At 42.4% G+C, this 24906-nt stretch overlaps 1 protein-coding gene across 1 annotated transcript in view; it reads right to left on the bottom strand.

Moving 5' to 3' along the window:
• Nucleotides 1-14970, bottom strand: part of ARID3B (AT-rich interaction domain 3B) — a 47751-nt gene extending 32781 nt beyond the window's left edge. Inside the window, exons 1-2 of the mRNA XM_040257246.1 lie at nucleotides 14866-14970; nucleotides 11299-11924 (exon numbers count right to left, since the gene is read on the bottom strand). Of these exons, the coding sequence (XP_040113180.1) occupies nucleotides 11299-11847 (549 nt within the window). The 5' untranslated portion in view covers nucleotides 11848-11924; nucleotides 14866-14970. The remainder of the gene's footprint in view (nucleotides 1-11298; nucleotides 11925-14865) is intronic.
• Nucleotides 14971-24906: the final 9936 nt, after the last annotated feature.

Raw genomic sequence — 24906 nt, 5'->3', positions numbered from 1 at the left:
AGTCACAGAGGCTGATTCATTCCTAACTGCGGCCTCCTTTGGGATGGGAGGATCGGCTGGGAGAGAGCAAGGTAAGCAACCAGACACTACATTTTTAAAAACTATACATTTTTACTCCGCATTTTTACTGTATTTTTCTATATTGTTTCAATTTTTCATGAGCATCTATTCAACATTACTTCAATAATTCTGATGATTATAAAAACACTAATAAATAGATCTTTATAAACATGCGTGAAAAGATAGTCATAATACTGAGTAAAAAACTAAGTTGTAAAACTTCTATATCTATTAAAAACAAGTAAAGTTTATTTGTGAAGAGAAAATACTCTGAAAAGGTATAGACCAAACAATGACCTGTGGAAGGTTAGGCTGACTTTTGCTTTATGTGTTTCTGTATCTTAAAAATTGAGTCAATATAACTTGTGATATGTTTTCCAAAAATAAAACTATTTTAAAACAACACTTTAAAATAAATTTTAATTATAAGCAAACAAAATATTGAGTGAGAATAATCTGATGTAGAGCAACTCTACCTCCTTCTTGTCTCCAAAGAAAACCCCACTAGAAATGTTTGGTAAAATTTAACACTCTACACCCCTTACACATATAGCTAAGCTTGAAACCAAGAAGGAAAGCGGAGTCTACTGTGTCATAAACAAAAAGGGAGGAATCAGAGAGACTAGTGAGCAGGCGCCAAAGCTGAAGGACTCAAGGGAGAAAGCACCCAGATATAGTTCTTAAAAGCAGAGGGCTGAGGACTGGGGATTTAATCACCCCTAAGGAAGAAGAGTCCAGGCTACAGGCCCCCTGCATGCCAAAAACCAGAGCTGAGATAAATTCATAAAGCTAGAGGCCAGAAAGGACTGTATTTCCACACCATTTCCACACCATTGCCCCACCCACGTCATGAACTGGAGCCTAACAACTGCCCACCAACCTGGAGAAGCAGCAAGGAACCTTGCCATCTGCGAGGGGCCTCATGGAAAAAGAGGGTTCATAAGAAAATGGAAATTCGGGCTCTCACCAGGTACAGAGGGAGTGTAAGTCGCTCAGTCGTGTCTGACTCTTTGTGACCCCACGGACTATACAGATGTGGAGGTACAGATGTAGAATCCAAATACACACACCCCAAACCAATGGCAACCAGCTAAATTTGTAGGGCCCCAGCAGAGGAGAAAACAAAACTCCCCTTCAGAATGCTTCCATAATCCAAAACACATGGGAATCCCATGGAAACTAATCCCAACTCAAAACAGGCTTACGTTGAAAAACAAAAACAAACCACTGCAAGAGGAAATAAACCATCAGAGGGGAGAGTGACATGACTTGCACTCTGAAAATCAGAGATAATAATAATCTAAAAGCATCTTTAAAACAAGCATGCTGAAAGAATGACAGAATGCTGGTAACTGCTGAAAGCTGGGCAAAGGACACAGGTGGTTCATTACCATTTCCTTCTTTCATATATATGAAATTCTCATACTAAAAAGTTTTTAATTTAACAAGCCCATAATAAAAAGTTTTTTGAAAGTTAAAGAAGTTCAAAGAGCTAAAGGAAGAAATTGAAACCATATGGTAAGAAGAGGCAGCTTTTTTAAACCAAAAAAGAGAATAGAAATTAAAACACAATATTAAGATAACTGCTTTTTTGGTTAAGTAGTATAGACAGAGCTGAAGAGAGAATCAGACACTGGAAAACAGAATGTGAAAATATTCCAGAATGCAGGAGAAAGACATAAAGAGATTAGGTTATAAAAGAAAAGCTACTAGGAAGGCTAAAGAGAAGGTTCAAATACTTCTAATAGAATAGTGGTCAAGGAAAAATAGGAGCCAAGGTGGGAAGGAAATATCAAGTTGAAGGAGCAGATTAAGGCCCAGGTGGAGTAAATAAAAATATGTTCAAACCCAGAACACTAGTATAATACAAGGGCAAGAGCAGAGTCAGAAAAAAATTTAAAGCTAAAAAAGAGGGAAAAAAGATTCACAAAGGTGACAAACTGACAACAGACTTCTCAATAGCAAAAATAGTTATTAGGAGATAAATGGGACCATATCCTCAAAGCGTTAAGGCAAATAACGGTCACTGACTTCCCTGGTGGCTCAGACGGTAAAGCGCCTGTCTACAATGCGGGAGACCCAGGTTCGATCCCTGGGTTGGGAAGATCCCCTGGAGAAGGAAATGGCAATCCACTCCAGGACTACTGCCTGGAAAATTCCATGGACAGAGAACCCTGGTAGGCTTCAGCCCATGGGGTCGCAAAGAGTCGGACATGACTGAGCGACTTCACTTCACTTCACTTCACTTCTAGAATCTAAAGCTATGAACAATGGTACAAGAATAGAGGCAAGATAAAAAAAGATATATATCTAAAAGAAATTTTTTCAGTACCAAGACTGAGTTTACTGTATATAGTTACTAAACAAGGAAAGGACAAAAGTGAAAGTTGCTCAGTGACTCTTTGCCACCCCATGGACTACACAGCTCATGGAATTCTCCAGGACAGAATACTGGAGTGGGTAGCCTTTCCCTTCTCCAAGGCGGATTCTTCACCAGCTGAGCCATAAGGGAAGAAGACAGCCAAAGGGGAAGACTGTCATGCAAGAAGTAATGGTGAGGTTAAAAAAAAAAAAAAAAAGCATAATTTCTAAGCCAGTAAAAGAGAAAAAGGTTGATTAAAGAAAATTCAATCAATCAAATTAACAAAAGATAGAAGAGGAAAAAACAAGAAGCAAAGTAAAAGTATAGCTAAACTGGAAATTCAAAGTTAGAAGGCAGAAATCTGTAAACAGGCACCACCAGTCCTAATAACTAACTACATGGCTTCCCTGAGAGCTCAAGTGGTAAAGAATCCGCCGCAATGCAGGAGACCTGGGTTTGATCCCTGGCTTGGGAAGATCCCCCAGAGAAGGGAAAGGCTACCCACTCCAGTATTCTGGCCTGGGTGGCAAAAAGTGGGACATAAGCGACTTTCACTTTCACTAACTACATGGATTAAATTAACCTAATAAAAAAGACAGAGATTTTTAAGTTTTTTACATATGGTCTCAAGATACTAACCAAAAGAAAGCCAGTCTCACACTGGATTATTTTAATTCGCCTCTTTCTGAAAGTGATCACACAAACACAACTTAGTAAAAATAAGAAAGACATAAATAATGCAATTAAAAAGCTTGATCCAACAGACAGATATACAACCCCATGTCTATCAAATAGACAGTATACATTCTTTCCAAGCACACATGAATAATTTATAAAAACTGATCATATATAAGGTCAACACAAAGGACATCATAATGAATTCCAGAAAATTGACACTACACCAGTTCTCTAACACCAATGGTTAGAGCTTAATTATAAGTTATAAAATTATATTTTTGAAAAGATAAAGCTCACAGATTCATAAACTAAAAAATACTTTTGAAAAAACCCACAGGTTAAAGAAGCAATCACAACCAAGATTTTGTTCTAACCAATGGAAGCACATCAAAACTTGACTGCACATCAAAACTTGTGGGATATAGCAAAAGCGCAACCTTGAGAAAAATCAGCAGCTTCAAATGCATTTTTTTTAAGTAACAAGAATTTCAGAAGATTTGTTAAACACATAATGAAACAGGGTTAAAAAGCAGGACAGACACCCAGAATACAAGTAAAATTTAGGAAATCTAAATAAGATCAGTGGATCCCATCAATGTCAAGATTCAGGTTGTCATCATATATTACAGTTTTATGAAATGTTACCATTGGGAAAACTGGACAAAGTGTATAGGATCTCTGTAAATTATTTCTTAGAACTGCATGTGAATATACAAGCATCTCAATGAAAATGTCAGTTTAAAAAAATCCCCAATACTGATACTAACACATGTTGATAAAGGTGTGAAGCAACAGGAATTCTCATTCATTACTGGTAGGAACGCAAAAGGGTACAGCCACTCTTGGAAGACAGTTTGGCAGTTTCTTACAAAATTAAACACATTCTTTCAACACAATCCAACAATCGTGCTCCTTGTTGTTAATATAAATGGGTTCAAAACTTCTATCTACCAAAAACCTATACACAGATGTTTATGGTAGTTTTATTCATACATGACAAAACTTAGAAGCAACCAAGATGTCCTTCAATAGATGAATGGATCAACTGCGGCCATCCAGAAAATGGAATATTATTTGTGCTAAAAAGAAAGGAGCTATCAAGCCATGAAAAGACATGGAGGAAACTTAAATGCATACTATTAATACTAAGTGAAAGAAGTCAATCTGAAAAGGTTGGTATGAATGGGTGGCACAGAGGATTTGAGGGGCAGCAAAACTGTTCTGTATGTTGCTATAATGGTAGGTTCATGTCACATGTTTGTCAAAACCCACAGAATGTGTAACCAGAGTGAACCCTAGTGTAAAACAATGGACTCTGGGTGATAATGATGTGTCACTGTTGGTTCATCAGCTGTAACAAATGCAGCCCTCTGGTGCACGCTGGGCATGTGTGGGGGCAGGGAGTGTATGAAAAAATCACTGTACTTTCTGCTCAATTTTGCTGTGAGCTTAAAACTGCTCTAAAAAATAGTATTTTTTTTTTAAAGAAATGAAATGGTGCTACTCACATAAAAAAATAAAACAGAGCAAATTAAAAGAAAGTAGAAGAAACAAATATTTATGCAGGGGATAATAATATCTGCTATTATTCTGCTGGTGCTGGGACACAAGAGATAAGCAGAACATATCCCCATCCTCTTGGAGCTCACCACTGAGTACAGGAATCAGCTATCAAACAAATAAACCACAGAAATATAAAAGCACAATGTTCAATTACAGCCAATACAGGCAAACCTCATTTTATTGTGCTCTGCTTTACTGTGCTTTGCTGATTCTGCATTTTTTTTTTTTTAACAAATTGAAGGTCTGTGACAACCCCGCATTGAACACATCTATTGGTGCCATTTCCAACAGCCTTTGCTCACTTCATGTCTTCCGGGTCACATTTTGGTAGCTCTCAAAATATTAAAAAAATTTTCATCACTGTTATATTTGTTACAGTGATCTGTGATCTTTGATATTACTATTGCAAAAAGGTTACAGTTTGCTGAAGGCTCAGATTATGGTATTTTTTAAATTAATAAAGCATTTTAAAATTAAGGTATGTACACTGTTTTTTCTAGACATAATGCTACCACACACTTAGCAGACTACAGTAAAATGTAAACACAACTTTTACAGGCACCGGGAAACCAGGACATTCATGTGACTTTATTGCATAGTGATATTCACAACCAAATCTGCCCTATCTCCGAGGTATAACATGACCCACACTAATAGGGCCTCCGAGAAAGTGATGTTTAAGGTGAAAACAGAAGGCTGGGTAGGAGTATTTTAGGCAGAAAAACCAGCATATGCAAAGGCCAGGGTGGCTGGAGTACAGTGATAGGTCAGGATATTGGCAAAAACAAGCCTGGAGAGGCAGGCAGGATCAGATTATGCAGGTTCTGGCTTTTACAATTACAGCAACTGCCAAAAAACTTGAAGGGCATTAAAGGAGTGACATAATCTGATTTGGTTTTTAGAAGATCACTCTAGCTGCTGTGTGGAGAATTAGACTGGGGGAGGAAGACACAGAAACTTGTTGATAGCTACAGCAGTAAGTCGCTGGGATTAAGCAGGTGATGGTGGAGGAAAGAAGTGGCAGGATTCTAGATACTTAGATGAGAGAATTCACAAGACCTTGTGATGGACATCACCAGACGGAGTGACAGAGTAGGAGGTATACAAAGACAGTCAGCGCTAAGTTTCTGAATGACCAAGTGGGTAGAAATGCCCTTTACAGTAAAGCAAAATAAAGGAGGAAATAATCGTGGGGGAGTAGGTTAGAAACTAAGAGTTATATACATTAAACTTGAGGTGCCAGGAAAACATCTAATAAAACATCCACTTAACTCAGAACGGAAACATGGGCTCAAACAATATACATTGGAATCAATGGCTTGCGGGTAGTATTTAAAGTCATGAAAGTGAAAGAAATTGCCCAGGGGAAGCATATAGAGAGGAGGGTTTAAAACTAAGCCCTGAGGAACTTGGAGTTCTAGAGGTTTAGACAGAAGAGAAAGAGATCACAGAAAATAAACCAATGGATGGGGCTACAGAAAGCAAAAAAGAAAATGTTTCAAGGAGAGGAGCCCACTGAATTCTCCTGAATACTGCAGAGAAATCACAGGAGGTGAGGGCAGGCAGGACTTAGTAACATGGTGATCCCTGGGAGGCCTTACCCAGAGGAGCTTCAGGGATATATACACAAGAGACACAGTCCAGAAGGAAGTGTGTTGAGGAGTGAGTAGAAGGTGACAAACAAGGTGAGGCGTGCAAGCCATTCCTCTGGAAGCTTCGTTATGGCAAGTGGGAGGACAGTCTGGACTACACAACGCGCTGGAAGGAGATGTGCCATCAAGAGAAAGCTTGTAAAAAGTGACTTCTCTGGAATTCCCTGGCAGGCCGGTGGTCAGGATTCTGTGCTTTCGCTCCTGAGGCCTGTGTGTGATCCCTAGTTGGGGAATTAAGATTCTACAAGCCACCCCACGCAGCCAGAAGATAAGTAAACAAAAATTTAAAAAATAAACAGTGACTTCTCCTTCCCTGGTAGCAACTGAATTGGGCAGATTTACTGATAAAAGGAGACTTCAAGAGTCAGGAAAATGGGCTCACTGATGGAACAAGTCCTGAAAATTAGGAAGGGATGGGAGTAGAGAGACATGAAGGGATGAGTCATTAAGTCCCTAACCGAGTATTTATAAGAATTCAACATAAAGCTTACTTCTACCTAAAGGAGAAATATCCCTATTCTAACATGGAAAGAAGCAGCTTCAAAAATGCAATGGCTTTAGCTCACATAATCCTGAAATGCTTCAGAGAACCCCAGAATACTAGAGTTTGGTCACAGTTTTAGAGCACTAAGGTTTATGCAACATCGTACTCCTAAAGGTAGTAAAAACTGAAAAGTTACAGCTTCAAAAAGCATTTAGGCGCTAGTGACAATTCAACCTAACCTTTGCATCACGGCATACATTTTAGGAAGATTTTTCACACTCATATTCTCTTCTTCCACCTTTGTAGTATCTTTAAAATTGTTCCCTGAGGATAGCAAGAGAGGATTATCATCCTCTGGGAAAGATGGAAGCATGGGTTCAGAATGGTAAGAGAGGACATCCATCCCAAGTGCGATAGCAAGCAGTGGAGACAGGATCTAAACCCACATCTTTAGGTTCCAAAACTAATGCTGATTTAATAATCACATCTCTTAATACATAACAAGGATGCCGAGTATTTATGCCTTGACCTTTTGGGGTTCACATCTAGAAGGGAACCTAGTTCTCTCACAAGTCAACACTGACATCTCATCTTAGATACCATGAAACACTGGGCTGGAAGAATGCACTGACAGAGCATAAATCTGTAGGTCCCAATCTTTTTCCAAGTAACGGACAGTCTGTTCACCCACATGATGATGGGAGAAGACACAAACTCAACACGGATATTGAAATCAGAAGTGAAGAAAACGCCAGGTTGCCAAACACTTCAGTTACCAAGATCAAGACACAAAGGAAGCATCTAGGGCAGTGTCTGATGAAAGCAGAGCGTCTCTGTTCGCTTTCTAATTACAGTCTAGAGCAGGGTTTCTCAGCCTTGGCACTACTGACATTTGGGGCCAGGTAATTCTTTGTTGTGGGGAATGGTTCTGGGCATTGCAGGATGTGTGACAGTATCCCTGGCCGCTACACACTCTGTCCCAGCAGTACAACTCTACCTGCCCCGGTCATGACAACTAAACATATCTCCCAACATTGCCAAACATCCCCTGGGAGCAGGAGGCGATGAGGAGATAGTGTCCATTTGAGTAACACTGATCTAAATGGATTCCACCATGAATACAGAATGAATTATTTTCTAAGAGTTTCTTCAAGGAGAAAACATCAAATAATTTTGACTTTACAGGCTATGAAATGATTTCAGAAACAAAAGATAATCTGTGGAGCCCTTAAACTTTTCAAATTTTGCTTTGTAGTTGGCAGATGCCTGCTGTAGTCCCCCACAGCACCCTTAAATCTTCTAAAATACTTCTGAGTGTCCTTGTTTATTTACCAAGCTATGTTAGCTATGCTGCAGACAAAATCAACTTTACCTTGGTGTATGAATAGCTGAAACAAAACTGTTTTAAAATATCTGCAGCAGAGCTCAGATTGGGCAGTTGGGCTTTAACTGACTCAGGACAGAGTAAAATTGTTACAACCCAAGACTCAATTCCCCTTGAGGTTTCCACACTGCCTCTGCTAAACCTAGCTGGAGGGCTTTTCAAGGGAGAAGCAGAGGCCTTAGCCCCCAGAGTACGGGCCTGACCCAAGAAGCTTCTGTAAAAGTCTGTTGTGTGAGAGAACAGAATCGACACCGTCACACATTAATAAGATCTTTTTCCGCTCTCTAGAAGTTAAATGTGTAAGAAACAAGACTTGGAATAATAATACATTTTTAAAAAGCTAGTCTTAGTTTGTAATAGTTTTTACAGGTTCTCCCTAGGAATATCATCTTTTTAGTCCCCTTGCCAAAGCACAACTAAAAAGCTTTTTAAATCCCCAAGCACATTAACTACCACTTTCAGAAGCAGGATTAGACAAAGGGAGGGCATAGACCAAATCAATGTTGAAAACTTAAATTCAAAAGGAGAAAAGAACGTGCACATCTGAAGTTTAAAGTCATTCTTACCCTGTGACCCCCTAACCCAGCTCTTGATCTCCAAATTCAGGGGGAGGGTAAATTTAGGGTGAAAGATTAGGCCTCAGCTACATGGCTCAGATGGTAGAGAATCTGCCCGCAATGCGGGAGACCTGGGTTCGATCCCTGGGTTGGGAAGATCCCCTGCAGGAGGGCATGGCAACCCACTCCAGTATTCTTGCCTGGAGAATCCCCATGGACAGAGGAGCCTGGTGGGCTTACAGTCCATGGGGTCACAGAGAGTCGGACACGACTGAGCAACTAAGCACACACACACTGGCATTTAAAAACATTCTGGCAAGTGCTCTGTCAGGCAGTCTATAATTAGTGAGCATGCCTCGGAAATTTAAAATGAACTCAGAAGGTTTCAGAAGCCAACAGCCAGCCTCCTGAGCCCTGAGCCGCACAGGCCCGGGGCTGATGCTGTTGAGAGCCGGCACTGGGTGCCGGCCACGGCACACACGTGTGCACCCACATGCCACTTCTGCAGAGTTTCTTTCTTCAACGCTCTCATGGCTTGACCTCAACACCTGCTGCACTTCCTGAAGACAGACAGGCACTGGAGCTCCACTTGTTCCTCGCACGAGGCTGCACTTTCTAGGAACGACCGCACACACGCAGAGGCTGGCCAGCTGCCAAGGCAGGGGCAGCCCAGCCGCCTCGGGCCTGAACTTTCCCAGTGCTGTCAGGGCGGGCTCCCGCTAGGAGCTGACTCAGCGGCCGGCGTGGAACTCTGCCAACCACACAGCAGTTTGGGGGCTGCCGGCAAGTCACAGATGTTTTGCTAAACCAAAGCAATCAGCCGGGAGGCGGGTCTGGGCTGGCAGCCAGGCTGCTGCTGTCGGGGAAGCTAGGACTCTCTGATCCTAGTCCGAGCTCTGCCACCACCTTCCTGGTGATCAGAGGGGAAACCTCTGCGCCTCTCGGTGTCTCCCCTGCTTCCGAGCATGTCTGTGGAGCTGCAGCGGAGGATGGCACTGTGTGCATGAAAAAGCACCTGGGGCACTGCTACCACCGTGAGCTAGTTCTGTTAATCCTCACAACATCCTTGGAGGTACGCTTCGGTATTTTTATTTCACAGAGGGCTCAAAGGAATTAAGAGCCCTACTGAAAGATCACAAGGGTAACAGATGGAAGAGAGGGTATTTGAACCCACTTTGCTGGCTCTGGAATCTACTGCAAACACTGCTACTGTAAAGCTCAGATCAACTGCATAGGTAGGACTCCTGGATACAAAGATGCTGATTTTTCAGCCTACAAAGGACCTTTCTCATATGGCTTCTTGGTGCTCTATGTAAATCCATAGCTCTTCACAACTGATTTCTAAACAGCATCATTGGACCATAAGAATTATATATGCTGCGCATTTCCCTGGAGGTTCAGGGGCCAAAACTCTAAGTTCCCAACGCAGAGGGCCCAGGTTCCATCCCTCATCAGGGAATTAGATCCTGCATACGGCAACTAAGAGTTCACATGCTACAACTAAAGACCCCACATGCCTCAACTAAGAGCCGGCAAAGCCAAATAAATAAGTAAGTAAGTATTTTTCAGAGAAAAAAAAGAAGTATATGTGCTTACAGGGAGTACCCAAATATTATCAGCTTTATTATGAACTCCCTGCCTTCGCACCAAGTCACTTGGCCTGGAAGACCTGATCATCACTCCCATTCTTTGGGTGAAGAAAAGGAGCATGGCAAGTCAGAAAGACAAGAAGCAGCAGAAGGTGAAGAAAGCACAGATTCCTTAGGCTCCACCTCCTGAATTAATTCATTAGGACCCTGGAGTCTACATTTTTTAAAACTATTCTGGAGCTCTCCCTAGATGACTCTCAAGCTCTGCCTTGTGTAGGAATCACTGAAGCTTGCCTTGGCTAAAAGAGAATTGTGAGAGCCTCCCTGGTGGTCCAGTGCTTAGAGTTCAATCCCTGGTTGGGGAACTAAGATCCTGCAAGCCGAGCAGCACAGCAAAATAAAAAGAAAATTGTGAGGTCTACCCTTCCATGTTTCAGAGGAGGTTTAAGAAGGGTGAGATGAAATCATGTCTACAAGGCTCTTCGCTGGAAAATATACACAATGCAACAGCTTCCCATCAGCCACATTTAGCAGCAAAACAACAACACTGCCCTTAAAAAGCTTGATCCTGGGTTAGCCTGGGGCTAAGACACTATCTTAGGCAAGATAGTTCTCTCATACTACTACTACTAGAAAAACTGAAATTGGAGTCATACATCTCATTTTTTGATGTCTCTCATAACACTGTTGCAACTTCATTCTTCCTCAACCCTCCTCCCCAAAAAAGACTGTATTGACAATCTTTCCCATTGAACTTGGAACTATCTATTTTAGGAGTAACTTACACATTTCACTGCTCTAATCAAGAAAACAACTATGAGGGAAAAACTCAAGGTCTGTCCCTGTCTAGGCTGCTGGTCACTGAAGGAGGCTGAGAAGACACAGACTGGCACACACCCTGGCAGTCCAGTACCCCTCGCTGGCTAGCCTTTCAGGGGAACAAATAAACCCCCAAGAGGAAAGACTGACCTGCTTGAGCTGATCATCCAGGTTCCAGCCCGGCTGCCCTGCCGCGGAGACTGAAGCGGAGGTCTTCGAAGCATCTTTGGTATGGTCTTCTTTAGCTTGCTGTCCATGGGGTGTGAGCCCTGGTGCTGGGAGCAGACCAGGTAAGGGAGCTGCTCTGAGGTCTTGGCGAGCCACCTTCTGCACATGAAAATATTTTGAAGCAGCCTGGGTCTGTTTCTCAGCCACCTCTGCAACTTCATCATCCCCATCCTCACCTTCCAAACCTCCTTCCTCTTCCTCAGGCTCTGAGTTCACCTTGCTCCGTTCAAAAACTCGGGCCCCTGCAGTGGCCGGTGGAACTCTGGCTGAGGGACCCAGGGCAGGGCTGCCAGAAGGCCTCCCAGGTGTGGCAGAAAGGTGAGTCTGCTGTGTGACCAGCTTCTGGGTGTATAAGAACGGGGTTTCTCTCATCTGCTGCCCCTGCTTCTCTCTGGCATCCATCTGCAGAGGAGCCAGGTGGGGTGGCTGTGGCGGCGGCGGCTGCTTCTGCTGAGGGTGCAGTGGCTCCATCACTGCCTCGAGTTTCACCCACAAACTGGCATGGCTCCGAACCTGGGCACAGCCCGACAGGCACACGGGGTCTAAACCTTTATGTGATTAATAGAAACCACACAGGAGAAAGAAAGGGGAAAAAAAAAGATGTAAAACAGGTATAAAAAGGTTTTCTGGGCTTCCCTGGTGGCTCAGTGGTAAAGAATCTGCCGGCCAAGGCAGGAGACCTGGGTTCGATCCCTGGTCTGGGAAGATCCCACATGCCCCAGAGAAACTAAGCCTGTGCACCACAACGACTGAGCCTGTGGCTCTAGAACCCGGGAGCCACAGCTACTGAGCCCACGTGCCACAGCTGCCAAAGCTCGTGTGCCCTGGAGCCAGTGCTCTGCAACAAGAGAAGCCACCATAAAGAGAGGCCCGCACACCGCAGCTAGAGAAAGTGTAGCAACGATGACCCAGCACAGCCAAAAATAAATACATAAATAATTTAGGGGAAAAAAAGACCTTTTCTTTGCTCCAGTAAAGGTCATGAATTCTGAACATTAAACATGTGCTGGTAAAACTGAGTGGTGGGAGTTTGGGGCGGGGGTGGTAGGTGGGTAAGAAAAAGTGTGAGGAAGAGGAACAGGATTTAAGAGGAGAAATACGGGATGAATCGCAGTAGTGCTGGACAACTGGTGGGTTTAAAACAAAGTAAACCTAGATGACATGAAGTCTGCAAACATCTGTGTTCTGATCTCTCTTCCTCAACATTATCAAACACTAATCTGTTTATTACTGAAAAAGCAACTGGGTTTGCACTGTACAGAGGTTGCGAGTAGGAAAACCACAATAAAAAAGGGAAAGAAGGGCCTGCCTACAAGAAAGAGACTATTGCTTATGTTCCCAGGGCCATCAGAGAAAGATATTACCATCAAAGCAAGACAGAGTTATCAGGCAGACAAAGATTTTTCTCATAGAAAAGCAGAACCTAGCAAACTCCCCTTGGGTTTAAACTTTTAAAATTTCCCAGAATAAATGGCCAGCCTGCTTTTTGAGTGGGCTGAGCCAATGCTAACTGGACATTACAGCCTCAAAAAGAATCCAATTTCAACAACATGAGAGAATGAAACACAAAAGGAGGCAAGAGTTCTCAAATTGCAATCATCAACTCAAAAACAAACGGGGGAGGGGGGATTCCTCAGGAGATTTTTAAGCTTTAATTAATTGGAAACAGGTATCAATATGGTCTAAACAAGTCAAAGCTCCTTTTTAAAAATTTTTAATTTTTTTAAAGCTTCTTTTTTAAAAACAGTCTAGTAAATCTCTTCACATCCCCTTTCTTTCTGATTCACTTCTATGACATTCTATGACAAGTACAAAAAGGAAAGGCTTTCAGGCCAAAAGTATTCTGGGGGCAGGTTTATCAGCATTCTTACCAAATCAGTCTCCAAACACACACCCCTTTCACACCCTCTCCTCCTCTAACCAGCCCCCCTCTTCCCTTCCTCCTTTTCAGGCCCCCACCCCCAGCAAACCTCATTTGAGTTATGTTTCCTCAGCAAGTCTCCGCAACTGAATGGATTACTATGCATGGGCAAATTTTAGGTGAGCAGGACTTGCAACATGGCATGCAGTACTATCACCACATAAGAGCAAGCAGCAGCGGTGCACAGGTTGGGACTTGATACATTTGATAAATGCCCTGTTCCACTGTTTAAGGATTGGGCAGAAAGACTTAAAAAAAAAAAAAAAAAGAAAGAAACCTAAATGCCTTAGCATCTTCAAAAACTCACGGGGAAGTAATCACACCCCTAGCAAAATCAACTGCTTGGATTTATGTATTTTTTTTTAAACAGATTGAAAAGGTACAACTTTTAAAGCTAGGCAAAAAAAAATTTTTTTTAATTTTCATTTTCTGTTTAATCTTAGAAGCACTTCGTTTGTCTTTTGCATTCTGTGAAAAATTCAAATTCCAATTTGCCTCTTACTGCCTCTACTTCCTCTCTTCGCACTTTAGAAAGTGTGAGTTATGCCTGCAGCAGTACTTTCATTCTGCTATAGCCCTTTTTATAGCGTAACAAAGCATGAAAAGGTTTACACCCACGTCAAATTCAGTTGCCAAAAGTGTTCATTTAAGATAAAAACAATCTGCATCAAAGAAAAGTAAACAAAAGAATAAGGAAAAGTAAAGAATTCGGTGGTCATTTTCATTCTCCTTATAACATTATAACATCAATCGATCACAAGCGGGATAATTTTTCAAACAAGTCCTGCCAGTCATCGAACAACTGTTTCTCCTCTTGTGGCACCATCTTCTCTGTATGCTGTCCCCAGCGGGGAGGGGTGGGGGGTATCTCATAGCCTCTTTAGGAAGACTGAGATGACTCAGTTCTACAACTCGATGCGTACACCCTCCCCCAAAGAGCCCATCTTCCCCCCGACCCTAAGCAGCTAGTAGATCCAAACAACAATACCACCTGCCTACTTTTAGAAAACTTAGGTCTCAAAAATCTAAACCACTCCATCCCTTCACACGGCCCCCTCCCCCATTTCCCCTAAAGTTCCCGGACCTGCAAGACGGGCGCAACGGACTCCTTGCAGCTTTGAAGCCCGCCTTGCCCACCATTCCTTCTACCTTCGTTCAGATCCCTCTGCCAGCCCCCTTTTACCCCATACATCCATCACCCCGCCATTCTTTACATCCCCCCAACCCAACTCTATCCCTTTTACTCTACCAAGCCCCCCTCCACCCCCAAGCCAATCCGCTGGCTCTTCTTAGATCGTCCCAACGCCACCTTATCTTTGCTCTCTCCGTTTCCAGGGGCCCCTCACTCTTCCCATCCCTTTATCTCAAATCACCCTAATGGGCGAGGGCGCTTCTGGGCTCCTCCTAGCGCTCTCACTTTTCCTCCGCGGCCCCCAGTGCTCTCCGCCGGCCCGCGCCTTCACGTCTGCCGCTACACACCTGCCTTCCCTTCTGTTCCTCCGTCCCCTCCACCTGCCACAGCACCCGCTCCTGCCGAAGCTGAGAGAGACGGACCCCGCGCGGCTTACCTGTGCGGGGCGCTCCGGGTCCGCCGGCGGCGCAGGAGGCGGTCACTCAGGCCCCGGCGCGGCAGCTGCGTTTCAGAGTTCTCCGCAGCCGGGGGCCACAGCCGGGGCGGGGCCCGCACCGGAAGCGGCGCCGCGGGGCCGGGTTGCCGGCCCGGGGCGGGAAGGGGGCGGGGCCACAAGAAATAGGCGGGGTCTGATACCGGAAGTGGCCAAAAAGGGAACGAGGGGCGGGGTTTAGCGGAAGTGACTTCCACGGAAAGCTCCGCCCAACCTAGTCGTGGGCGGAAGCTACTGGGAGCTGGCAGAAGCTTCCGCCAATGGGAAAGTGCAAACACGGAGGAGTTCCGGTGAGAGTACTTCCGCGGGGAGTTGAAAAAAGCCGGTACGCTTGCTCCCTTTTCTGCGAGTATTCTAGCTGTGAGGGCGGTGTAACGTGGGCCAGCGGTAGGTAGAGAGGAAGGTAAATAAAGGACAAGAAGTGTCAGGGTTTTCTGCTGCTGCGGTCCCCTCCCCAGCCTCCTGCCTACAAACCGGTTTTCCTCTGAGATTCCCGCTTCCAGATTAGCTTTTCTGTGTCCTCTGAGGATTCAGCATCCCCTGAAACTCTCTCACGTGGGTTAGTATTCTCACTTCCCAGGTTCCAGAAGTGACGGCAATGTGCCAAATACTGTCACCTCTTGTAAAAACCCTTGCTTCTGTGACGCTTACTCGTAAGACTTTGGCACCCATTTAACCACCTCTGTGAAGATGATCTGTTAATATCTGCATCCAGCTCCTTTTCTTACTTTCTCTAACCATCTACCATCTTGATAAATTCAGAATCACTGACAATTCATTTAACTTGCAGGCTTCATCCCTTATCTCAGCCTCCCAATCCCAGTCAAAAAAACCTGGATCTTGTCACCAGAAACTCCGTCCTGTTAGGAATCAGTAATTCGAACATCCCTCTATCCAACCACAGCCTGATAATCTTGAGCTTGACTGCTCAACGTCACCATAACTGTCTTTTTCGCTTTATCAGAACCTCCAATCTGATGAAAGCTTCTACTTAATTCCCACTTTTCAGTTCCCTCCTTATCCATCTTAAATTCAATGTTACATCGTTACAGTCCCCCTCTTACTCTTAACCTGCCACAACACTCCTCTTTTCCTCAAATAAGTCCTCCACTGTTGATGGATTAACATGCTTCTGTATGCCTGTATCTTGTCACAGTAAATTGTCCTGCTGATCAGATTGGCATCCCTAAATACAATAATGTCAACCTTAAATGAGCTCTGAACAGTGTCTGGAAATTTCATCATATTTTTCTAGTTAACTTGCTCTCCACTGTCTCCAAATCTCTAATCCTATGTTTCCTGTACTGCTTCCCTGATTATCCTACTGTCTAAGTAGTAGAAAATGTAGAATGCCCTCAAATCTTGAAATCTACATGTGTTTCCATTCTGTCCTTGCCTCCTATAAGTTACTCAACCAAAAATATTCATTGAACAACTGTATGCCAGATGAGACATCATCTAAGTGCTTGTTGAGCAACGAATAAAAATTTACAAGGATGTTTCTAGTGTGAGGAGACAGAAAAACAAATATATATGTGTGTGTGTGTATATTCTAAGAAGAACAAAGCAAGGTAAGGGTTAAACAGTGGTCTCAGGTGGCTAATATTTTAGATGTTAGAGAAAGACTCATTGATAAGGGACACTTTAGCAGAAAATGGAATTGATCTGATGGGGCTGTGCCATGTGGATATCTAGGGAAAGCAAGTTCTAGACAGGAGAAGCAAATTTAAATGCTCTGAGGCAGGAGAGTGCTTGACATGCTATAGAAATAGCAAGGAGATTGCTTTAGCTGATACAGAGTCAGTGTGGGGAGAGTGGTAGGAGATGAGATCAGAGAGGTAGCCTGGGGTCCAATCATGTGGGACTTTGTAGGCCATGGTGACAACTTTGGATTGTTACCACTAAAACCACTGAAGAGTTGTTTGATCACATTTAAACCTCTTAAAGTTTCATTCTAGCTATTATGTGGAGAATAGACAATGAGGGTAGAGAAGTAAGAGTGGAAGTGCTAGTTCTGGCAGAAGATGATGGCAGCAGTGGAGGTGGTAAGAACGGGTCAAATTTCAGGTGCATTTTGAAAATAAAGCCACAGGACTTACTAATGGATTATGTATAGGTTAGGGAAGAGTAAAGGATGATGTCAAGGTTTTTGTCCCAAGTAACTGGTAGAATAGTGATATCATTACTATCCAAGAAATTTTGTCCTAAGCTGACCCCGATGGAATGCTACTCAACAATAAAAAGGAATGAATTTTTTTTAAAAAAAGGAATTAGGTATTGATATACCCAACATCTTGGTGTTACAACAACATAACAAGGCATTATGCTGAGTGAAAGAAGCTAGTCTCAGAATGAAAATCTTGAAAATATTAAAAATATAGTGACAGAGAATAAGTCAGTGGCTCCAGGATTTAGGAATGGAAGAGCGACTATAAAGGGATGGCAAAAAGAAGGATTTGGGTGTGATGGAACTCTTCTGTATTCTGATTGTGGTGGTAATTACATGAGTCTATACATGTGTTAAAATCCATAGAACTGTATAACAAAAATACAGTCAGTTTTATTGTATGATCATGTTTTATTTTTTTACTGTGCTCAGAATATGCGTGCTGTGCATGCTCAGTCATGTCCAACTCTTTGCAGCCCTGTGGCCCACCAGGCTCCTCTGTCCATGGAATTTTCCAGGCAAGAATACTGGAGTGGGTGGCCATTTCCTATGGCAGGGGATCATCCTGACCCAGGGATTGAACCTGCATCTCCTGTGTCTCCTGCATGGGCAGGCGGATTCTTTACCACTGCACCACCTGGGAAGCCCCATATTGTATAAGTTTTTAAACCAAACTTGCCTTGCGAGCTCAAGTTTCCCTTCCTAATTCTCAGGGTTCTCCCTTTAACCTTTTGCAATGTTGGGATCCTTCCATCTCCATTCAAACAAGCTCCAGTTTCAACCATCTTTTGCTTTGAAAAAACAAAAACAAAACACCCTTTCCCTTGACCCTATATTCTGTGACTAAGGCCTTATCTCAAGATTCCCCTTCCTGGCAAAGCTTCTAGAATTACTGTCCTCATTGCAGCCCAAGCGATCTTATCTCTCTCTCTTTAAAATGCTCTACGGCTTCCCATTACTCTTGGGATTGAGACCTAAATTCCTTCATGTAGCTGGCAGAACCCTAGCCTCTGCCTACCTCTTTGGTTTTAACTCTGCCTCAGGTAGAGTAGAGGACCCAAGAGGGGGCAGCCTTCCTAGATAAACTCAGTAGTAGTTGAAACAACACACACAGTCTCTGCCCCACACCCCACCCCTCACCCCCCATAATCATGTGTTTAAACTCGAGATAATCACCCATTCTGGTTACCAGAAATATCATTTAATCTCTCTACTTTGGCATCCAAGATGTGGTAGATTGAACAGAATAACCATAGGATTTTTCAGCTTCTCCTATTGAGAGGTGGAGTCTGTTTCTCCATTTTCTGAATCTCAGCTTGGTCATTTGATTTGCTTTGTTTCCATGGGCTATTAGCAACTCTGATACTAGAAGTATTAAAAAAATTTTTTTAACTTTATTTACTTTTGGTGCACTGGGTCTTTGTTGCTATGTGCAGATTTTCTCCAGTTGCAGCAAGTGGGGGCTACTCTTCATAGCGGTGCATGGGCTTCTCATTGCCGTGGCTTCCCTTGTTTTGGAGCACAGGCTCTAGAACGTGGGCTCAGTAGTTGTGGCACACAGGCTTAGTTACTCCTCGGCATATGAGATCCTTCCAGACCAGGGATCGAACCCCACCCACCCACCTATGTCTCCTCCATCGGCAGGCAGATTCTTAATCACTGGACCACCAGGGAAGTCCATAAAAGTCTTAAAAGGTGCTTACAATTATGGCTTGCTCTCTCTTGCTGCTGAGAACTCTTTCACCACCTTGTGAAAAACTCTAGCTAACCTGATAAATGATGAAAGACGTGTAGTTGTCACCCCAACTGACATCTAAGCAACTGCCAGACATGTGAGTGTGGCCCCTTAGACAAACGAGCCTGCCAACCCATCAGATGTGTGAACCAGGCCATTGCAGACCGTCTAGGCAAAACTATGCTAGCCAAGACCAGAAGTCCATCGACAAACCCATACACCAGTGAAAAATTAGGTTTATTGTTTTAAAGTTAAACCAGTAAGTTTTGGGGCAGTTTGTTTTGCAATAAAGTAATTGAAACTCAGGGCATTTCTTTGCATCTGTCCGGCTAAATTTGGTTGGTGGAATTCTTAGAGCTGAAGAAGAAAGTCTCCGTACATCATCTTCACATAGCTGGCCTATGTTAATTAAAGTTCTCCCATCATATTTTGCTTAAATACAGCCGGGATGTAATCTTACATCATGTCTCTTACTTCAGCTGTTCAATATAGGTGATATTATTTGCATGGTTTTCATTGATTTTATTATTTTTAAAAAATAAAGGTTGAATTGTATAAATATTAGGTACTATTCGTATGTATGTTTTGTTATTAATTTATTCTTAAATAGTACAGGGCGTAAAAGCTAAGAAACGAGCTGAGAAATATGGTAAATGGCCACATTATAGAAAAATAATGTTATTAGTTACAATTAATGAAGGGAAAATGCTTTTATGAGTTTATGGTAACCAATGTGCATTACTGATGTAATTTGTGTCCATCTTAAAGAGATTTGGTATTTTCACATGAATAGGTGTCAATCTGGGGACTTGGGAACATAAAAAATGTTTTCTCATTGAAATTAACTGTGATTACATTTTCCACCTGCATTGGCCCCACAAGAGGCTTTTCAGGTAAGGCAGGAGGGGACCGTCCTTTTACTATAATAGAAAATTTAAATGTGACAGATGATTAAGGCTCTTCTTGCTCTGAGATCAAGGTATAGCCTCAGGAGCCTCTATTAGCGCATGTGTATAACTGTGTGTAAAGAAGGAATGTGACAAGCCTGAAAGGAGGTGTATCCTGTTCACACATTCCTGAGGAGACCTTTCTTTTGTGGTGGTGGATGGATGTACCAGTAATGTTATCTGTATCCTGATTTGACTTCCAATGTGTTTTCCTACAAGGAAACATATGCCCATCAGGCTGACTCCTGGGTCCTTTCTTTCACAAAACTGTTTGTATTTTTGTTATTGTTCATTTTTTGTTTATTTTCTTAAAAAATTTTTTTTTAATTTATTTTTTGACCTTACAGCATGTGCAGTCTCAGTTCCCTGACCAGAGATTGAAGCCGTGCCCCCTGCAAGTGGAAGCATGGAGTCTTTAACTATTGGATTGCCAGGGAAGTCCCTGTTGTTCATCTTTCAAATCAGATAGTATTTGATGCCTGATGTCTGAGTTATGTTTTTCAGCCTTCACAAGCCAATCAACCCTGGGAAACTGCCAGCACCTAGTTATTGAGGTCCGAAATAATTAGGCCGGCCGGTGGTGAGCAGCCAGCCTTCTGGAGGAAGCCCTTTCCCTTTTAACCTGCTCTCACCACAGAGGTCCTTTCCAATCCTTTGACTGAGATTTTCCAGCATTTTGATAAACTAGACTATATTGTTCTTTCTCTGACCTGGAAGAGGTCAGACCCCTAAGGCAAGTGATTCATCTTTGCAAACATTGGTTCATTCTTTTTGACACAGAATTGAAAGCTATTTTTGCAAAGCTCCACCCAGATTTCCAGCACTCAGTAGTCCCGTAGGCTTCCAGAGCAAACGGGAATAGGAGGCAGTTCAAGCCATCTGTCCTAGATCAAGACCTCTGGTCTCAGGTCTGTGTCTCTGGTCAGGGCTCTTTGGGAGCTACCTGGCCTCCCATCCAACAGAGCTGTTGTAAACCGGATACTATCAAGTGCTGACAAGACTGATAGGAGAGGGTGCTGAAGTCAGCCTGGCAGTGAGCTTGGTTGGCTGGGAGAATAGTGGCACCAGCCAGTTCCTATAAATGTGTCCACAGACACCTACATATGGTCAGGGGCTTTAACCCATCAAAAATCTTTATTCCCAAGCACCAGCATTGAATGTTGAGTTCTTAAAAATAGTAATATACATTTTCTGTTGTCAAGATTGGGATTCCCTGATAGCTCAGTTGGTAAAGAATCTCCTGCGATGCAGAAGACCCCAATTTGATTCCTGGGTCAGGAAGACTCCCTTGTGGCTCAACTGGTAAAGAATCTGCCTGCAATGTGGGAGACCTGGCTTTGATCCCTGGGTTGGGAAGATCCCCTGGAGAAGGGAAAGGCTACCCACCCCAGTATTCTGGCCTGGAGAATTCCACAGATTGTATAGAAGAACATGGGGTTGCAAAGAGTTGGACACGACCGAGCAACTTTCACTTTCACTTTTCATTGTCAAGATTGGCCAGGACTCTTGCCCTTTCTGTGTTTAAAAAAAAAAAAATCGAGACAACTATAGAGATGTTATGGAAGAGACCAGGCAAGGATTTTAGAAACATGAGCTCAGAAGATGCAAAGTATATTGGAGAAACTTCAGTGGGGAAGAAGTTTCTCAAATATAGGGTGGGGAGCACTTGCTTTTGTAATGTTTAGGCATTGGGCTCATCATGTCTTTATTGTTCACACACAGCACAGCTATGTTCCTTCCTGTTGAGAGCTTAAGGCAGTTAATCCAGAATCTGAGCTAAAGGAAACCAAGTATAGTTTAATAGGCATTAGGAGTTCCTGATGTTTTATTAATGTGGAATATATTCAGAGCTAGAGAAGTTGAAAAGATTATCTGTTCTCCAAGCCTTCATTTGCTACTTTATGGCAAGGGCACGTGTTGAATGCTTTGATGGATTCAAGCCAATCTTAACACAGGTTCTTAACTCGGATGCAGTTTCAGAGAATGAGATAACCCCATTTGGGAATCTGTTTCAGAAACTTCATCTTGAAAAACTGAGCTTGGTTTTCAGTCTCTCCAATTAAAGTGAAAGTTTGATTTTATAATGCTTATAACTGTACTAAGATTATGTTAGAAAAGAGTGGTTGTAAAGCTAACTGATTTATTAGTAATGTTCTCCTGACCAATCCCCTTTCACGCTCCCCACCACCCTCACAAAAAAATAGGGCAAAATACTTGGCTTAACACTGGTCATCAAGCAACAAGTCATTTCCTAATATGGACAGTTGAACCCTCCAGTTTCACTTCTGGAATTCAAGTACTTGGAGAATGGCATTTACATTTGTGTACATTTTCTGCAACTCCCTCCCTCTCACTCCCCAACTCGATGAACCCTTTGTGTTGTTTGCTTTAACATTAATTTTGGCATCTACAATGACTAAATTTCTGGAACCTATAATATAGGATCAGTCTGAAAAAACAAACAAACAAACAAACAAAAAATACATAGGATCAGCCTGAACCCAATACAGTCTAACCCTAATAGTTGATAACAAAATTCAAATGAATAGTCACAAGATTTGAGGGCTCTCTCCTTAATAAAACTGAATCATTACCCCACAAAATTGTAGTCTTTAAAAAGAATGAAGTCAGTACATTTCTGCTGACATAGGAAGTCATCAGTGGTAGAATTTAGAAACTAGGAAGTCACAGAAAAATGGGTAAAATAAAAACATCTTGGAAAAGAAAGTGATTTAATCTTTTGAAAAATAATTTCCCATCTTAATAAAGATACATGTGCTAACCTTAGACTCAAGCTTAATTTTTGTTTTCTTTGGTAATTAGACAAAATTATATATTATGGAAAACTCTACACTGCTTATGGTTATCATGTGCTAAGCACTTTACTTACATTATCATTTAATCCTCACAGTAACCTTCATTTTGTGCCCAGTCGCTCAGTCTTGTCTGACTTTCTGCGACCTCATGGGCTGTAGACTGCCCAGGCTCTCTGTCCGTGGGATCTTCCAGGCAAGAGTACTGGAGTGGGTTGCCATCTCCTCCTCCAGGGGATCTTTCCCACTCAGATCCAACCCATGGTGCCTGCGCCTCCTGCGTTCGCAGCAGGTCCTTTACCTCTAAGCCACCAGGGAGGCCCCAACCTGCATTTTACTGTTTGAGAAAACTAATGCGTATAGGAGTTAAACAACTTGCCCGAGGTCAAATACATGTTACATGTAGCAAAACTGGGCTTTGAGCGCAGGGTCTCTAACTATAATTCATGCTGCCGACTTCCGTGCTGTATTCCTCCCATCAATGTAAATGTTTGAATTTGTAACCATTTGAGTTTTACAATAGTAGGCCACAGAGAATCAATATGGTCAAATATTAGCTTTGTAATTTGACTACAAGAAGCTAAGTAAAGTCCTAATTCAGAGAGTAAAGCCAGATACTGGTGGACCTGAAGCTGACCTGTGCCTTACATTTGCAGAGTACAAACCGAAAGAACTGCAACATAGGATACTAGCTAAAGGTTAGAAACAGCCTAAATGGTTCATGTGTAGGGAACTGGTTAACTAACGTGGTACTTAAGCTATCAAAAAGCAAAATGGAAAGAAGATAAAAATAAGTTTGTAATGTACTAATGTGGGTCACTTTCCAAGACATTAAATGAAAAAAGCAAGGCTCATTACAGGATGTTTGTATGTTACCATTAATAATTACGTTCAAACAGGATGTGCATATATAATCATTATGTTGAACAAGCATGACTCATGGGGTGTATATCAGTTAATGCAGGCTAAACAACTGCAACAAATAGATCCAAAACACGACTCAGCAAAGTAATTTATTTCTTGCTTACCTAATAGTTCTGGACAGATATTTAGGTCAGGGAGGAAGCTCTCCTACATTACTGTCATTCATAGGCCTTGGCTCTGTTCATCTGGTTTGCCACCACCTGGGTCAGAAAGTGGTACACACTGCTTCCACCCACACTGGAGAAAATGTTGTCATGTGGCTATACTCAAACTGAATGGGAATATGGGAAACTAGTCTAATAGTTCCAGAGATTAATAGATTTGCTAGACAGACAAGGCCTCTGTCACAGTCAACCTCTCTGGTCACCTCCTCCCCAAGGGTGAAGACAAAAGTCTCATTCAATTATTGAATTTCATATCAAAATCATGATTTCAGTCTTTTCTAATTAGCTTGGATGAATTTCCTCATGGTCTAGCAATCTATGAGCTAAAAGTCAAGTTGTTGCTATCAATACTTCATTACTACTCCACCCAGTACCCAATGATAAGACAGAAAAACAGCAATAAAAGTCCCTATTTTGAAAAAAAAAAGTCTCTATTTGGAAAAGGGAGAATGGGAAACAAAGCAGTCATGTCCAAAGCTATCACGGAATTCTGACATATACATTATGAAGATATTCTTGGGCAGAGGATCTGAATAGACATTTTTCTGAAAGAGACATATAGATGGCCAAGGGCACATGAAAAGATGCTCAACATTGCTTATCATTAGGGAAATGCAAATCAAAACCACAATGAGTTTAAAAGTTAAAAAAAAGAAACCCACAATGAGGTATCACCTCATACCTGTCAGAATAGGTATTATCAAAAAGACAACAAATAGCAAATGTTAACAAGGATGTGGAGAAAAGAGAACCCTTCTGCACTGTTGGTGAGAATGTAAATTGGTGCAACCACTACGGAAAACAGTATGGAGGATCCTCAAAAAACTAAAAAGAAACCTACCATATGATCTAGCAGTTCTACTTCTGAATATTTTTCTGAAGAAAAAAAATTAATTCAAAAAGATAAGATCTGGGGTTGCACTGCCAGAGACTCTCTTCTCTCTGCAGGGGATATCCCCAGTGACCTTCCATTCCCAGAGACTAGGCTACACTACAAGAAACTCCCAGCTCACTCCTTGAGGGATCCTGACCATCTCCAGTCCAGAGAAATGGCTCCAGAGCGGTACCTGCTACACCTTTTCACAAGTAGTACAGGGTCTATTTTTCACATCATTTGGTTGAGTTTTATCTGTTTGTAATTTACTCTTCTGTTTGAAAGCCTGAGGCAGTGGAATCAACAATAATACTTCCTACATCATTTAAGAGTAGAAATTACAGGAATTTGCTGCTTGCA

This window comes from Oryx dammah, unplaced genomic scaffold (genome assembly GCF_014754425.2).
Source record: "Oryx dammah isolate SB20612 unplaced genomic scaffold, SCBI_Odam_1.1 HiC_scaffold_16, whole genome shotgun sequence".
Taxonomy (NCBI): domain Eukaryota; kingdom Metazoa; phylum Chordata; class Mammalia; order Artiodactyla; family Bovidae; genus Oryx; species Oryx dammah.
Note: the sequence above shows the minus strand (reverse complement) of the source record. Positions and strands in the feature narration are given on the sequence as shown.